This window comes from Melospiza georgiana, chromosome 2 (assembly GCF_028018845.1).
Source record: "Melospiza georgiana isolate bMelGeo1 chromosome 2, bMelGeo1.pri, whole genome shotgun sequence".
Classification (NCBI taxonomy): domain Eukaryota; kingdom Metazoa; phylum Chordata; class Aves; order Passeriformes; family Passerellidae; genus Melospiza; species Melospiza georgiana.
This window is the reverse complement of record NC_080431.1, coordinates 78222102-78234297: the sequence shown is the minus strand read 5'-3', so window position 1 is coordinate 78234297 and position 12196 is coordinate 78222102. Positions and strand designations below refer to the sequence as shown.

Below are 12196 nucleotides of genomic sequence, written 5' to 3'. Positions count from 1 at the left end.
TTCATGACAATGGACACTAAAAAGCCAAATACTTTCTCTCTTTCTGCCAAGGTGTATGACTTACTTCCAGTGAAGGAATTCCGTGGCTATGTCTATGATTCAAGAGTACCCTTGGAGGAGTCCTCATGGAATTGTGTGACTGTGGAGCCAATAGTTCGGGATGGTATCACCTATGTTCCAGAAATGGGGATGAATGAAGAGGACACTTACAGCATCCTAAAGGTATAGCCCCCCTGGCCTGGTTTAGGGAGTGGAGTGGGAGAAGGTTTGGGATGCTTAAGTCTTCTGTGGCATCATGAAACTTAGCAAGGGAAGGGTTTCTGCATCTGAATGACCTGGCACTTCTTTTTATCCAGAGGCATATTCAGTGAGGATCATAAGATTTACTTGTCTTGCCAGATATGCTTCACACTTGGTGGAAAAGGGTTCAGTCTCAAGTTTTCTTGCAAGAAAAGGTTTGAGGTTGACTTGAAGTGAGATTCTAATTGGAGGTAAATGATCCCATGCCATTATAGTTACCTCAGATAAATCAGTATGTCCTTGAGCTGCATTGTAGCCACAGATATTTCATTCCAGAGAGAAAACTTTATATCTGCTTCCTGGCTAATCCTGACACCTAGGCTGAAATTGGGCTGGAACCAGTGTCCTAGAAAAAGAGCAGATAAATCCTTTGGGCTCTCTGAGCCGCCCAGGCACTCAGACCCAAAGATCAGGGGATCATCTCAAGGTCCAATCCATACACAGTAACAGCTTCTCCATTTTGAGGCGGTAAAATGCCAATGTCAAGTCTGCTGTGTAAATCTCAACAAGATTCAGTAGTAAAGTTATGTTTGGTTTTTCTCCCATAGGAGATGGGTTTAAAGGTTTTCACGAATACCAACGTGAAGAAACCTCGGATTTGCAGCCCGAGTAATCGCAACTACGCTGTCCCTGCAGCAAGTCGCCTAGGAGCACCTGCAGCCATGGTTGCAATGAGGTCAAGCGGTAAGGGAACTCAATGTTGTTACTGCTTCTGTTCTCAACAGAGAGCCTGTTTGTGTTTTGGGGTTAATACTTAAACAGGAGCTGGGGCTGTGAATTAAAACCTTGGAAGCAGTCCTGAGCTGATGGGTTCGCAGATTTCAGCTTCTGAATGGGTTGTGTAGATCTCCAGACAGACTTTGGTAACTCTACATAAGAAATCAGCAGAACCAGACAGTAAGCAAAGCTTGGCAGAGCAGAGGATATTATCCTGCTGATCCTGTTCATTAGGTTTTTACAGTGTGCTTCTATTCCTAGATTATCGCTTACAGAGTCTCCAATACCATTTTCAGGCTGTTCTCATTGACTCAGCCAGTCTTATGTATGGTCAAAACTATGAAGTGGGTGGCAGATTTTTCAGTGATGAGCTGGTAGACTTTGGGAGCTTAGCATTGTAAGACATATATGATAGAAGTCCAGTCTGAAATGGATAAATCCTATTATCCTATTTTTAAGGGCTATATTAATTCTTACACTGTAACAGTTAGGGCAACACAATTGGCCCTATCACCCTTCAGTCTCATATCAACGAAAATATCTTAGAATTTTTAAGCTTTTCTAGCTGGATAGCTGATTCAAAGAGTTTTCCTTTGGCACTAGAACCTGTGCTTTTGTATGTGTCCAGTTTGAAAACAATTTCAGCTTCTGACAGAAGTTGCTAAGATGGAGGATAGATGCCTTTCAATTATTTTAAACTGAAATAACCATCACTAAGAAGACTGAAATACTACAATAGAAAAACACAAGCAAGCAGCCTGCCACTTTTACCAGGAGCAAAGTAATATAGCTCTGATAGCATCTTTCACCTGTCCCTGAGACCTTCTCAGGCTCTGGAGATGCATGTTGCACTCTTAGTATGGATATTTGTTGGCTACTCAATTGTTATCCAAATGAAGAAATTCAATTAGCCAAAGTAAAGATGACAAAAATTAGAATTTCTTTAAGAACTTTTCTTCTTTTTCTGCTCGGATGCATTTCTCTTTCTGTTTGTGAAAGCCAAGCAAACCAAGTCCCACTCACCCCATCTTTGTTTTCCAGTTATTGAAAAGTAAAGTAAAATGTTTAAACAAATTTCATGTCAAACACATAATATTTTATTTGGAAAAAAATTTTTATGTGAAAACTTTGTTTTAATCAAAATAGCTCTTTTTACCCCTCCCGAATTCCAGCTGCTTGTTTTTATTTTGAGCATTTTCAGCCTAGTTCTTAAGGAGGCCATAGCTTTGACAGGAAGTTGGTAGTCTGAGTCACAATGACCCTACAAAAACCACTTCAACAAGGGATGTTCCATTGCTGGCTGGACTGATTAGGATGGAGAAGACCATCTCATGAAGGCTGTGCCTGAAAGAGAAAAGGCTGCTTGCATGGAAGCCTAAATAGGCTTTTGCTCTAAATATTTTTTTTTAAAGTTGTAAAGTGCTGGCTTCCAAACTTTGAGGTCTGCTGGAGACCAGCAGAAAATAATGGAAGGCTAGCTCTTCTTGCCAATAAGACTTGTCCCTGAAACTCCACTGCTGTTGGTACCACAGCTCACTACAATCACAAGCATCTGCTTCTGATTGACACTTTCTCAGATTGAAGCTTGATGCTGATATAGGTCTTGCTTGTTTGGAATTATCAATAGTTGATTTCTTTTTCATCTCTCCACATTCAGACATTTCACCAGAGACAGCTTCTTACCAATTAAGCACTCCTGAAGAGGTGACAGAGACAGTCCGAAAGTATTTCCCAGAAACCTGGATTTGGAGTTTAGTACCTATAAGGTGAGTACCTTGGGCTACCTCATTCCTTTTTAATAAAACTGGGTTCATAAGATGAAAACATGAATCCCAAAGTGTTTGTCCTTCACTGTTTGCAGATACTATTTGGCAATCCTTTGAGATGAAATTACTTTCAGCCATTGTTAGGTCTGTCCAAAGAGTGGACTGGAAGATGTAGAGTGGTCCTAGAATAGCAAATGTACTGTGCCCCATCATTCTCACAGCAAATACTGTTCAGTGGGCCAAAAGGGGTGCAGGTAGTCACCAAAATGCTGTAACATTGATCCCTCTGTCCTTGTTCTCTGTCCCTCACCAGCTCCGAGGGAAAAGCTGATCTAGAAGTGACCATCCCTGACACCATCACTGAGTGGAAAGCCAATGCATTCTGCACTTCAGCAGACACAGGCTTTGGCCTGTCCCCAACAGTGTCCCTCAGAGCCTTCCAGCCCTTCTTTGTGGAGCTCACCATGCCCTACTCTGTGGTGCGTGGGGAGTCCTTCACGCTGAAAGCCACCGTTTTCAACTACCTGCCTGCCTGCATCAGGGTAAGGGAGGTTTAAATTACTCTCTGTAGCTGGGTACCTTCTTGTGCACCCCTTGCCTTTACCTAGCCTTCTTACCTTAACTCTCATTAGCCCTTAGACCCTTTGCCCCAGCTTTTATGTTATTTCTCCTATATAGTCCAAATGCAGAACCCATAACTCCAGTTCCCTGCTCCTTTGCTACTGAAGAAATAGCTGTTTCTATGACTTCCTAGCTCCCTGTTTCTCATGATCACCCTTAATTGCACCTCTCTCTACAACTGGCAGGTCAGTGTGACTCTGGCTCAGTCTACTCATTTCCTGGCTACTCTGGTGGAAAAGGAGGAAGAATCTCATTGTCTCTGTGAGAATGGAAGGAAAACTGTGGCTTGGCTGGTGACTCCCAAATCTCTAGGTAAAGGTCTCAGGGTTTCCTGAAAACTGCAGGAAGGGTTTCTTTGTGCTGTTCTCCCTGTTCAGTATTTGATATTAGAGCAACACATTTTCCTGGGAAGCACTTCAGTGGCGTGTGACTGATCTGGGGGCAAAGACTGATATTTGGGAAGTAAAGACTGGGGGATTCATAGGGTCCAACTGTGTGTCTGGCATCACATGCAGGACCATCAAGCCTTATAGCCCTTGGACAGCATCTCCTGAGGCCAGAGATATTGCTGGCCAGCAGAGATGTTCTGCTAGCTCCATTGCTCACAGAGATTAGGGAGGACATGGGATCTTCACACTTTGTTTTCACCATTGTTGTGGCAGCAGCTTTGGTGTGCATGCAGGGCAGCATGTGCTGAACAGCAGTGGGACTGGTCACACTCAGCTCTGTGGTGTCCTAGGTTCTGTGAAAGAACCTCCAAAACAGAGTCACCTTTCAATGACAGCACAGCTCGTGTAGAGAGCTTGGGTTTTGTGGGAAAGAAGCAGGGCCCAGCTGTGACAGAAATCTCCATCCATGAGCCTACAAGGTGAAACTCCTGAACATAGCAGTGAATCCCATTGCATGGCTCCGCCTGGCAGGGCTGACTGACCCCTGTTTCCTCCAGGGCAGGTGGAGTTCTCAGTGACCACTGAGGCCCTACAGAACCACCAGCCCTGTGGGAACTACATTGTGGAGACCCCTGAGAAAGGGCGGAAGGACACGGTCATCAGGCAGCTGCTGGTGGAGGTACGTGGGCTGTGGGAAGGGAGGGCTGAGCCTTTAGCTCACACCGTGGCACAACTGGATGGCATGCTAGATAATCTCATCTAGCTCCCTTTCTTGTTAGGTTGGACCAGATCTTTTGAGATCCCTTCTAACCTGGTCTGGTCTATGATTTTATGGCATCACTATGCATCATGGTAATATGATGGCTTTACATCATCTTTGTACTTTGGCAGGGCTGCATAAAGACTTCAGCATAATAATATGTCTTGTGTCTACTGCTGCAATTAACATTTCCTGTAACTTCTACTGTAACTGCAATCCATCTTCCCTTTAGCTCCCATCTAAGCAGGTCTCCCATCACCTGCTATTTCAATAAACTGTCTTTACAGCCTCTCTCCTTCTTTTGACACGCCCCCAGTAAATGTGCCAGTCAGCACATGCTGCCTCTGTGCCTCAGAGTGGCCAAACAAACTGCCTCTTAAGCTGAGTGTTTTGCAATTACACTTTGGTAACAAAGACTGGCACCAGGACAAAGATGAGGGATTCACAAGTACCTATGGGAATTTGATGGCTGTAAAGAAATCCCCTTAAAACTACACAAGAAAACATGTTGAAATTTTATAGCTTACCCATTTCCTGTGGCAGGAAGAGTTGCTGATGTGATGTGGAACAGAAGGAAATACTATGTGGCAGTATTGGATAGCCTTTACAGGAAATCATTGGTTTATTATATACTGAGGGTGATAATCTGGCAGTGAGGTTCTATGTTCTGAGCTTTCCTCCATATCATAAAACCCCCTAATGTTTGCCCACATGTGCTAGCAGTAGTGTCAACAGATACTACACTGTACTACATCCTCCATTTCTATTGTTTGCATGCACAATTTTTTTCCCCTAAAGCATCTGCAGCATCACAATAAATAGCACTGCAGACTTCTCTTCAGCACAGCCCTCTGTAATGCTGCAGTCCCTTTGTCACGAGGATGTTAAGTGTCTCTCACTGTGTGCTATAGTTGCAGGTCATCCATTTGATGGTCCTCCAGTGTTCTCCTCTCTTTTTCCTGTCGTTCCTCCACATACAACACCAGTCATCTAGGATCACATTTCTTTTATTTGCTTAAATTATTTCAGAGCTCTATATTTCAGGGAATGTTTGTAACTGCGTCTCCTTCTTCAGTTCCCTCACTTTCTTTTTACATATCCTGCTGTCCTTGTGAGGATTCCTGTCTGTGTTTCCTGTCTCACTAATTTCTCACCTCTCTTGTTTTCCTTCATCCCATCCAAGCCTGAAGGAGTTGAGAAGGAAACGACCCAGAATTCTGTGCTCTGTGGAAAAGGTAAAGCCCACTCTGCACACTTTCTATTTGTTCCTGTGTGGTTTGAGGGGTGGGATGTTTTAGGCCTGCCTCTACCATATTTCATGTAGTCTGACATTTTTGGGTAGTCAACACATGCCCCATTGGTATGGAGTTTGAGACATAAGACAGAAGAAAGTCCTAAAGAATTGACCCTCCTGCCTAAGCATGGTATGAGCTAGGACAGATTTAGGATGGATGTTTGCATCCCTACTCTCTTTAGTTCTGGCACTGGAGTTACATGTACTCTTGTTTTCTTGCACACTCAGGAGGAAGTTGTAGACACATGATCTGCAGTGCTTAGAAGTGGCTGGGAGTGGTTTCATGCAGAGATTTTGTTCCAGCCAGGGAAATATGAAGTAACTGAAATCAGGGCATTTCTAATAGGAAGAGTTCCCGTTTTTGCACTGAGACCCCCTCCCCTTCCATTAGCCATTTCTTGGAACTGCACTGAAGCTGTTTCTTTCTCAGGAGTGCCTGTGAAAGAGGAGTTTTCCCTATTGCTACCTGAAAATGTGGTACCAGACTCCGGCAGAGCATATTTCTCAGTGCTGGGTGAGTTAACAGCCTCACAGTAGAACCATGTGCTGTTTCTCACTCATTGTGTTGACCTCCTACCTCACAGCTTTCTCTTGGTTTCTAGCACAGCTCATTCTTGTCTTTAATCTCTTCTGTCCTGAGCACTTGCCCTTCTGTTTGTGCTATTCCTTTTCCTTTTCTGCAAGTCTTTTTGTCTCAGCCTTCCCACCTTTCTCTCATCCCCTAACCTTTCTCTCATTTCCCTTTTTTCTTTTTCTCTGATGTTCTGTGTTTTGTTCCAGGATCTTTATCAATCCAGATTATTTTTTGTTTTTCTCTGATATGTCCTGCCTCTGTCATTCAGTAGCTTCCCCTGATTCTGATAGCCAGCTCTAAATATTGTTAACATCCCTCTGTTACCTCCTGCTCCTCAGGTGACATCATGGGCACTGCCATGCAGAACCTGCACCAGCTCCTCCAGATGCCCTTTGGCTGTGGGGAGCAGAACATGGTCCTGTTTGCCCCCAACATCTATGTCCTGGACTATCTGAACAAGACAGGGCAGCTGAGTGAGGAGATCAAATCCAAGGCCACTGGATACTTAGTGAGCGGTGAGCTGGGACATGGATTTTGCTTCTGCTTTGGCTTTTTTCTAGATCGTGCCTGGGGTAGATCTGCCAAATGCTGGCCAGATGTTGAAAGAGGTCTTCTCTCATACACAGATGGTCTCTGCTGTATGCCTGAGGGGGCCCTTTGCTGCTCTTTTCTTTATTATTTTGTGTTGCTTAAGCATTACTGTACCTGATGGTTGCAAGCACTTTTCTCATGGGGTGGCAATGCAGTGCAGAGTTGTCACTGTTACAGTGACTCACTCATTGTCATTTATAGGTCTTGTCATCCTTCTGAAGAAAGACAGGTGTTGCTTTTCCTCATTCATGGAGATGGGGATGTAGCAGCACTGCCTATTGGTTAGGATAGGACTGACCTATGCCTCTCCCATTTGCTTTTGCTGATGGAGCTATTTTTCTATTTCCCCATCCCTCAGCAGATTCTTTCTTGCATCTGAATCTTGCCTCATCTTTCCATTGCAGGTTATCAGAGGCAGCTGAACTACAAGCACCCAGATGGTTCTTACAGTACCTTTGGACAACGTTATGGCCAGCCAGGGAATACCTGGTGAGATTTCAATGCCACCTATGCATCTCCCCCCAGTATGCTCCTCTTTCTCCCCCACACATTTATAATAAATGCTGCCTGACAGTAAATAGGAAATTCTGTTGTAGACCAGCAGGCTTTCCAAGGCTGGTGTGGTCTCTAGGCTGCCTCCTTCTTAATAAATGGGCTACATCAGCCAGCTTATGGGTGAAGTGCTTCCTCCCACCAGTGGCTTCCAGGACCATTACAAACAAAAAGAAAATAGAGATAAATTGGGGAAGAAGGGAGCAGGGATTTAACACCCTGACTGAAGAAGGCTGAAAAGTTGCAGTGGCAGCTCTTCTTGACTAGCATCTGCTGAAAAGTCTGCTGGAAAAGATGGTTCCATATGGAAACATATGAGGAAACACAAGTGGAAAGGTTGATAATCCAAGAACAGTGTTGAATGGTTTTTTTTCTAACTGTATGCTACTAAGCAAAGACAGGCTGGAGGAGCATGTGTGTTGCCGTTTTGACTTATTGAAAAGTTTTGACTTGCTCCTATATACCATTGTCATGTGTTTTCAATTTCAAGTAAGGATAATAATGGAAGAACTCATCACCCTCAGTTTGCTTTTAGTTTCTGAAATGGTAATTGGCTTTTGACAGCATGTTGGCTTCTTACCACATGCCTGCTTCTTCTCCATAACTGCTTGCAACAACTCTTAACAAAAACTCTTTTAACATGTTCTGCTTTACTTTAAAATTCTAGGAGAGTTCTTAGAAACTCATAAAGCATGGATTTACAGTTTAAGAGTTCTACCAGCAGACCATGAGCTTGCAGGAATTTAATTATTCTTCCTTGTAATTTTGAGTACTTCTCTTATGCATATTTAACTAATTGGCATGCAATTATGGATATTTTTCAAAGAGCTTTTTTCAAAGACAAATGAACTATCGTTGTCCTTCAAACTGTAGCCTCAACACAAAAAGATTACAGGGTTTTTTGAGCCAAAACTGAGAGACAAAAATCAAAGTGGAAAGCAATTTTTGGACAGAATTTTTTGAGATGAGGATATAATATACATGCTGTCTGACTAATTGGCCCACAGTTTCCCAGGTCCTCTTGTATATTTTCAGATAGATGAAGTGTGCATGGGCCCTCTCAATTGAAATGGGCAACAGGCCTGCTCAGGCCCTTTCTTTTTCTCACTTTCAGGCTCACAGCCTTTGTCCTCAAGTCCTTTGCCCAGGCCCGGCATCACATCTTCATAGAGGAGAGGCACATCCAGGGTGCTTTGCACTGGCTGTCCTACAAACAGAAGGAGAATGGCTGTTTCCAGAGTTCTGGGACGCTCCTGAACAACGCCATGAAGGTAACAAGTCTTCCTGGTTGTTTCTTTGTGAGGCTAGAACTTGGCCATAAGTCAGATGGGGCCCATTGAGCTTCTTGAGCACATAGGGAGATGGGATATTCCCATGCCAGTGGCAAACGTTGGGGAGGGAGCCACACACTGTTCTGTATTTATTGGAGGTACCTTCAGGTCAGCTGCAAAAGGAAGGAGGCAAGCTAAAGGACGGCAATGCAGAATAGTGCATTGCTCCTACTGGAGTGGGAGAAAAGACTGAGGCTGTGAAGGTGGGTGGGGTCAGCATCTGCCTTTGTGTTTCCCTGCAGGGTGGAGTGGACAACGAGGCCACGCTGACAGCCTACATCACTATCGCGCTGCTGGAGATTCCCCTGCCCGTGACTGTATGTGTCTGCACCCTAACTTGGGCCACTTGTGCTGTGTCAGTCAACACAGTAGTGACCACAATTTGCTCCAGATTGGAAAAATTACTTGGTTGTTGAGCCCTGTGGTATAACAACTGTCGTATTTGCTATATCTGGGAAACATTGTACCCTACTTCTTTCTAGACCTCCTTCCGTCAGTCCCCTCCTGAAAGTTCAGTAGGATGGTGTGCTTTCAGTAAGGCAAAAGCCTCATTTCTCCCCACCTTCCTAATCACTGGCTTCCTTTCCCCAGCACTCAGTGGTGCGGAATGCTCTGTTCTGCCTGGAAACAGCAGCAAATCAGAAGGAAAACCATGTGTACACCAAGGCACTGCTGGCATACGCCTTTGCCCTGGCAGGGAACAGGGACCAGCGGAAGGCATTGCTTGACTCACTTGAAAAGGAAGCTGTGAGAAAGGGTGAGTGTTCCTGGTGGGACGTGGCTTTCACCAGCCTTACACCTTCCCTTGGTGTAAGATTGGCGTTTGCTGGTGGGGCAGTGGCTGCAGGCACTGGCCTCTGTGGGTGGGGAAAGGTGCAGGGAGAGGAAAGACTCGTGCAAAGGGATTGCTTTTCTGAGAGGTTCCTCTCAAGGCCCAGTCCTTCTGTGCTCGGAGGGAGCTCACCAGGAAGCACCAGGCACCATTCCCTTGGTGCTGAGCCCTTGGGGGGCTCTGCTCCCATCTCTCCTCAGCCCCCTCCTCTCGCCATGCCGGGCACAGCTTGGCAAAGGCTTAGCAATGCCCAGGGACATTCCTTCCTTCCTTCCAGGGCATGGTCTCAACACAGAACAAAGGTGACCTTGCAGAGCACAAGACATGTCAATCAGAGGAGAGTTGGGTGTGCTGAGAGACAAAATGAGCATACAGGGCATTTTGGAGGCTGCAGCACAGGTTCTGAGTCATCAGGGGAAATCCTGTAATCCTTCAGAATTATTCTGTTTAACTCAGGCTAGACAGTGTGTTTAATTAAGCTGTGGGGATTGGAACTGTGAAGGGAGTGTCCCACACACCTGTTGCCTTCTCCACCTGCAGGTGACTGGGTAAGTGGGGTAAGCCCTGATCACATTCTTTGGGCCATTTGGCCTCACAGAGTTTGTCACTGCCAGATCCTGGCATTTCTACTCACAGAGGGAAGGAGTGGCATCCTCCTGAGGTCTCTGGTTCCCTGCAGTGCCCAAGTCCATAAATGTCAACATGAATGTGGAGTCTAGAACAAAGTGGTGTCTAGGCCTGAGGCTCAGCAGTCTCACACTCATTGTAAACCTGCAAAATGTGCAAACCTGACCCTTCCCACATCACCCTGCATGACAGACGCATCGCGGAGGCTCCATCCTCCCAGCTGGGTCAGGCAGCAGGGCAGGAAGTCCCTTGCAGTATTTACCAGTAACAGCTGCTTGCTATCTCTCTCCCTGGCTCTGTGAAGATGGCTCTGTTCACTGGCAGCGGCCTGGCAAGGAGCCCGAGGCTGATCTCCCGTTCCATCGCTACCGAGCTCCCTCTGCGGAAGTGGAGATGACGGCCTACGTGCTCCTGGCCCAGCTCACCTCACAGCCAGCCCCTGCCCAGGAGGAGCTGGTTTCTGCCTCCCTCATTGCAAAGTGGATCAGCAGCCAGCAGAATCCCAATGGAGGCTTCTCCTCCACCCAGGTGAGCTGCTTCCCTCCGGCCACCTCACACATCGAGGTGTCCCAGAAGATGGCACATGTCAGAGAGCCAGGTGGGAGCACAGGAAGTTTTGTCAGGAAGGTGGGAACTGTAGCCCTGCAATGGATCCTTGCAGTACCTCCCATGGCTGCCAGGTTCCTGAGAGGCTGCAGACAAATATGTCAGGTAGTGCCCCTGGCAAGGGAAATCTGTTGAAGCTGCTCTTTCCTTCTGTTTTTTCTTCTTAACACTTTTGGAGAAAGTGAGGATGGAGGGGAGTGTGCCAGCTGGCAGAAAGGGCAGGCTGTAGGAGGACAGGCTACAGGAGGAGAGGCTCATTGCATCCCCTGCTGGGACTCGTCTCTTTCAGGACACAGTGGTGGCTCTCCAAGCCTTGTCCCTTTATGGAGCTGCCACCTATGCCAAGAGCGGGGCAGCTTCCAAAGTGGCCCTGCAATCTGGAGGGGACTTCCAGCAAGACTTCCAAGTGGATCCCAGCAACCGGCTGCTGCTGCAGCGCGTGCCCCTTCCCCAGGTGCCAGGGGAGTACAGCGTGGAGGTGTCTGGTGAAGGATGCGTCTACCTGCAGGTGAGGCTGATGGGCACAGCTGGCATCCTGGAGGGGAGCCCCTGGCCAGCCTGGAGAGGACACAATCCTAGGATCATCCAGGCTGGCAAACACCCTGAGGTCATCAAATCCTTCCATAGAGGGAAAGGAGAGTAAAGGACAGAGAGAGGGGAGAGGTGGAAGGCTGTGGGTAAAGGACAGAGGATAGAAGGAGTAGAGGGATGTGGAAGAGAGAGTGGGACTGAAGGAGGGCAGTGTCCGCAGTGTAGGGGTGCTGTGAGAAGTGGGGAGGCTGGGGGTGAGAGGGTGCCCTCTCTCCCACGTGTAGCACACACACACTCCAGACACTCACGCAGAGCTGCTGGCTGTCCCCTAGACCAGCCTGAGGTACAACGTGCAGCCCACGCAGGAGGAGGCGCCCTTCCTGCTGCATGTGCACACAGTCCCAGAGGCCTGCGGGGACTCCAAGGCTCACAAGGTCTTTGACATTGCCATAAATGTCAGGTGAGTCTGCATTCCGGTCTGAGCTTTCCTCTTGAGCCCTGGGAGCTGGGGGAGGCGTGGTTGTGCCCAGGGTGAGGCAGTCTGAGAGTGCAGCACATTCCTGGGAAGGTGGGCAGGGGGCGGCTGTTGTGTGAGGGGAGGCTCTGGAGGAAGGACTTGTCCTGCTGTGTGGGCAGCCCAGGGCTGGGCTAGGGGGAGGCTATGCAGATGACTAGGAGAACCTGGCACAGCTGGAGAGGAAGGTG

The 12196-nt window shown here is 47.0% G+C and overlaps 1 protein-coding gene across 1 annotated transcript in view; it reads left to right on the top strand.

Moving 5' to 3' along the window:
- A2M (alpha-2-macroglobulin) overlaps window positions 1-12196 on the top strand; it is a 29635-nt gene that overhangs the window by 13875 nt on the left and 3564 nt on the right. Inside the window, exons 16-31 of the mRNA XM_058045433.1 lie at window positions 52-222; window positions 849-984; window positions 2675-2783; window positions 3097-3325; window positions 3590-3716; window positions 4351-4472; window positions 5737-5788; window positions 6278-6361; window positions 6760-6936; window positions 7417-7501; window positions 8679-8835; window positions 9138-9212; window positions 9487-9652; window positions 10659-10882; window positions 11250-11468; window positions 11824-11951. Of these exons, the coding sequence (XP_057901416.1) occupies window positions 52-222; window positions 849-984; window positions 2675-2783; window positions 3097-3325; window positions 3590-3716; window positions 4351-4472; window positions 5737-5788; window positions 6278-6361; window positions 6760-6936; window positions 7417-7501; window positions 8679-8835; window positions 9138-9212; window positions 9487-9652; window positions 10659-10882; window positions 11250-11468; window positions 11824-11951 (2261 nt within the window). The remainder of the gene's footprint in view (window positions 1-51; window positions 223-848; window positions 985-2674; window positions 2784-3096; window positions 3326-3589; window positions 3717-4350; window positions 4473-5736; window positions 5789-6277; window positions 6362-6759; window positions 6937-7416; window positions 7502-8678; window positions 8836-9137; window positions 9213-9486; window positions 9653-10658; window positions 10883-11249; window positions 11469-11823; window positions 11952-12196) is intronic.